Below are 4,286 nucleotides of genomic sequence, written 5' to 3'. Positions count from 1 at the left end.
TGCTGGAAAGCTCAAATTTGAGAACTTATGATGCAACTAAGGCAGAGTAAATAGAAGTAGAAAACAGGAGGCAGGAATTGTATTTAGTGAAGTCACACTACCATAAAAGATGAAGGAATTAAGAGGGCTCTTTACCGCTCTGCCAGCTCCCAATCCTCTTGAATCTGTTTCTGCCTGGCCTTATGGTATTCCTCTCTCCAGCACTTGGAGCAAAATCCCTGCCAAGCAGGATTGCCATAGTAACCACATCCCTTCTTGCACAGTAGCTCTGACTGATCAACGTGAATTCCTCTGCGTTCAGATTTCAGGTTCATTTTCTTCCTGTTTAAAGAGAAAAGGGTTAAAGACAGGAACATGACAACAGTCTGCTAGAAATAATTTCTTCTGAAGGCTTGTCTTTTAGAAAGAAGTCACCTGTTTTAATTATTGAAAAGTTCCATAGCAACAAAACAAAGGGCAGAGGAGGAAGGGCACAGTTACATAACCACACAGCCCCGAAAGCCAGCTGCAGCCTTAGCTTCTGTTTGCACAGCTTTGACCTGCAGACAGTCCTGGAGAGCTCGGCCAGCTGTACCAGCTTCACACACAGGAGGAAAAGGGCCCAACTCTCTGATCTCACCACCCCATTGTTCTAACAGCCACTGAGGCACAGAGGAAAAAAGAAACAGAGGAAGTTACAGTCAGCACCAAAGAGAGGCGAATTGAGCAAGAGACACAATGTCAACAGGTTGGTATTCAGGCCGAGACTGTCTCTGCAAAGAATCACACCAGTGAGACTTCAGCTAACACGGCTTTGGCCTCACAGAATACACCTGCACGGCACGGTGAGGGGTCACACCAGCGCAGCCGGCTACGGGAACACGGATGAGATGCACCTCCGCCTCATCCAGTCCTCCAGTTACTTCAGAGTTAAGTTGGGCATCTGCATAAAGCACAGCTTTATAGAATTTATATATAGCAACTGCAACAAAAAGATTTCTTCTCATGCTTCATGCCTACCCTACCAGTGTGCAGAGCCTGGCCTGAAACGATCCAGCCCTTCCTCTTTTTTTTTTTTTTTTTTTGCTGGACAGAAACCATCCCACATGCCAGCTTGCTCCCAAGGGCATTTCAGCTACTTCCTTCTAATTCCAAATGCTGGATTCATTTTTTAGGAGAAAAGCCGCAGAGGATCACCTGCACTAACAAGTTTAAGCTCCACATATTAAAACACTGATGTTTGGATTGCAATACTGACATACACAGACACTAGAAATATCTCCACTGGAAACTTGGCCACCCAATCCAGCCCCTTTTTCTTCCTGCAATCCTCAGCAGAGTGCTTCACATCAGCTGAGCAAGCACCAGGGCAATGTGATTTCTTGCTCTCACATTTGTAACCAAAGGCACCCCCAGGACTTCTTCCCCTAGCAGGAAAAGCAGCAGATCTTTAAACCAGCCCTGCCCTCCCCTCCAGCACCTTACTTAAGATCACACAAGGAAACCCAACACACACTGAAATGCAGTTCTTCCAAGCTCAATTATACAAGGTCAACCATTTCAAGAGACTGATAACGTTTAAAGTTTCCCACTAATCTAACCAAGTTATTTTAAGTAAAGTAACAGGAAACAAATGCTGCTTTCTCTGAGGGGGAACAAATTAAATATTCCATTTTATCTAGACTAGTACTAAGGCTCCTACTAACTTTTTTTATCTTTGAAACAAGTAATGAGTTTCTAAAAATAATCTAGAGAGTTTCATTGTAGACACCTGTATATTAAGGGTATCAGTTTCTAAATGACATAATTTATAGACACGTTTTCTCATCTATATAGACAGAGAGCAGCTTTTTTTCCCCTACAGAAATGCCTGACAGTTCAACAGACATTAATACGCTTCTGCAAAGCAAACTGAAAAAACAACTAGATTTTAAATATTTGACAAAGCTTTACTTCATTCCCATATGGACAGATTAACAGAGGAAAATAAGTACATCGCCTTCACAAAAAATCTTTTGATGCTGTACCATTTTCATTTGCCGATGCCTCAGGTCAGGTCTCTGTGTTGACTGGAAGGGTACCCAGCTCTGCTGACCAACAATCTCTCTAGCAGACCCGAAACTAAACATCAAATGTTTGTCAGCGGCACAGCCTGGGACAGAATTGCATGTTGGCAGGATCTGGAAACAGCCCATTCTCAGAGCATCACAAATGCCTTTTATCAGCAATTCTGAAACAAATGGGGAAGCGAAAGCTCGAAACTCTCCAGCTGCTCCTGATCCAGTTTAAGGACTGCCTCCTAAGCACAGAAGCTGCAGCAGCATTGTGATTAGAGACTTCTAGCGCAGTTTCCTGGACCAGAAGAAAACACCATGCATCAGATTTTCAATAGTGCCATTAATGGTGATCAGTCACTGTGAACTACAGGCAGCTACAAAGACGCAACAGATAAAAACATTTTCATAACACAAACTTCAGAGAAATTTTACACCCACCTCTGTCACCCAAGGAAATACCATCCTGATCCTATCACCCACTGCACTGGAGTAAGTTACAACAGCTTTGCCATTGCAGTCTGTATGCCAATTTCTTTAATTCAGGTGTCTGCTGTTCTTATCCAAAACCACCATGCTTTGGACGCTCAGATTTTTTTCAAAACTAAAGGAGGAGAAAGAAATTTCCTTTTCAACCCAGGCCATTCTATGATTCTACGATAAATATGTGACCTTGCTTCTATCCCACATCAACAGCTTGCTTTCTGAAAGCTTAACAGCATCCTCAGTTTCTACACCAATTGTGTCCTTTCACAGATGCACAAAAACCATCTTTCTGTATCCACAGGGCTTTCACCACATACGAGCACCTCTGGCATCCCACGAGCCCTCTGTGAACACCAGCACTAAAAGTTCTGTGTAGCGTCAAAGTTCAGCAGCTTTCCCTGGAGTAAGCAAAGCAGGTCTCCGAGTAGCAAGATTTTTTTTTTTTTTTTTTTTTTTGCATTCTTTCTGGCGAGGTTTGTAAACAGCTGCAAAGCCAAGCCACCAGAAAGCAAGCTGTTCTGTCTCCTCCCCTTCAAGTATTTGTGATTGCAGTTACATCAGTCTCAGATCCAGGGACAAAAGAGGTCACCCTGAATCAATATGAAGAAATCACATGCCGCACTTGAAGCGGAGGCTTTCTGCTTCCTTCCAAGCCACACAGCCATTACACAAACAGTTTCACAGCCAATTTTTGCATGTCAGCATTTAGGATATTTCGTTTTGTTGCAATGTCCAGCATGTGAAAAAAGAAACCCACTGTGGTTTAATTCAAAATTAGCTTTTTAGTTGCTTTAATGCAATTAATTCTGAAGCTCTCAAATACATCTTCCTATCAACACATTTTTCTTGTTATGCTGTGACTCATTTAAAATTTTTCTCTCTCTTAACTAGTATTTTGAGCAGCTGTTTACTGGAGCAAACACTTTTTTAAAAAGTACAACACCAACTCAGAGGTTTCTCATTCCTTGCTCACACCCTTATATTTTTTTCTGTCAAGCTTGCCATCCAAGGAGAATATCCAATAAAACACAGCCCTTACTTAAAAAAATTGAAAATCACATAATTTTTTAAGGAAGCATAAATCAGCAGCTCTCTGCCCAACAGTTCCTCTGAACTGCAACCGAAAACATACGTGCAAACCATACCGGGTTTCGGTCACCGCAGCCGTGGAAGCAGACGTCTGAGCCAAAACCAGAAAAACCAACTTTTCTGTAGAATACTGCTGGCCTGCAGCCACATCACTTTCCCCGAGTCACATACTTCAATCTGTCTTTGAAAAGTTACTAAAGAGAAAGTACTTTCCAGTACTTCACCGAAAGAGTTAAGACACAGGAAACACGCAATTTTTGACGAGTATTATCAGAGAACAAGAATCAAAGCATTACGATCGGCGGGGTGGTGGTGGCAGGGGAGAGCAGAGGAAAGAGGAAAGGTTTTTTTTTTTTTTTTAAGAAATGTTTTCCATTGACCTGCAGTGCAACAGTCTTCATTGAACACAGGTCCTTAATAAAACCTACATTCTAGTTTTCAAGCATTTTCAGTTGCAGGCCTTGGGAGCCCAGGTTTCTCATGGGAAGCAGTAAGGATACATGTAAATCTACAAAGGGATTCCATCAAAGCTTTTAGTCTTTGGACAACATTTACAGACTGTAATCCACAATCTTAATTCCCTACATACCTCTGGGAAACAGCTACAGACACCAGGGCAGAATTTACAGCAGTCACCAAAGCTCAGGCAGCAAAACCTTGCTTACAGCCCAGCGGAGA

At 42.4% G+C, this 4,286-nt stretch overlaps 1 protein-coding gene across 3 annotated transcripts in view; it reads right to left on the bottom strand.

Moving 5' to 3' along the window:
- RABGEF1 (RAB guanine nucleotide exchange factor (GEF) 1) overlaps positions 1 to 321 on the bottom strand; it is an 11,739-nt gene extending 11,418 nt beyond the window's left edge. The window contains exon 1 of one of the 3 annotated variants that reach the window (XM_010087800.1): positions 136 to 321. In XM_010087800.1, the coding sequence (XP_010086102.1) occupies positions 136 to 314 (179 nt within the window). In that variant the 5' untranslated portion in view covers positions 315 to 321. The remainder of the gene's footprint in view (positions 1 to 135) is intronic. The other 2 variants (XM_010087799.1, XM_010087798.1) reach the window with 2 other exon arrangements.
- Positions 322 to 4,286: the final 3,965 nt, after the last annotated feature.

Source organism: Pterocles gutturalis, unplaced genomic scaffold (genome assembly GCF_000699245.1).
Source record: "Pterocles gutturalis isolate BGI_N339 unplaced genomic scaffold, ASM69924v1 scaffold31721, whole genome shotgun sequence".
NCBI classification, from domain to species: Eukaryota; Metazoa; Chordata; class Aves; order Pterocliformes; family Pteroclidae; genus Pterocles; species Pterocles gutturalis.
This window is presented reverse-complemented; position numbering and strand designations above follow the sequence as displayed.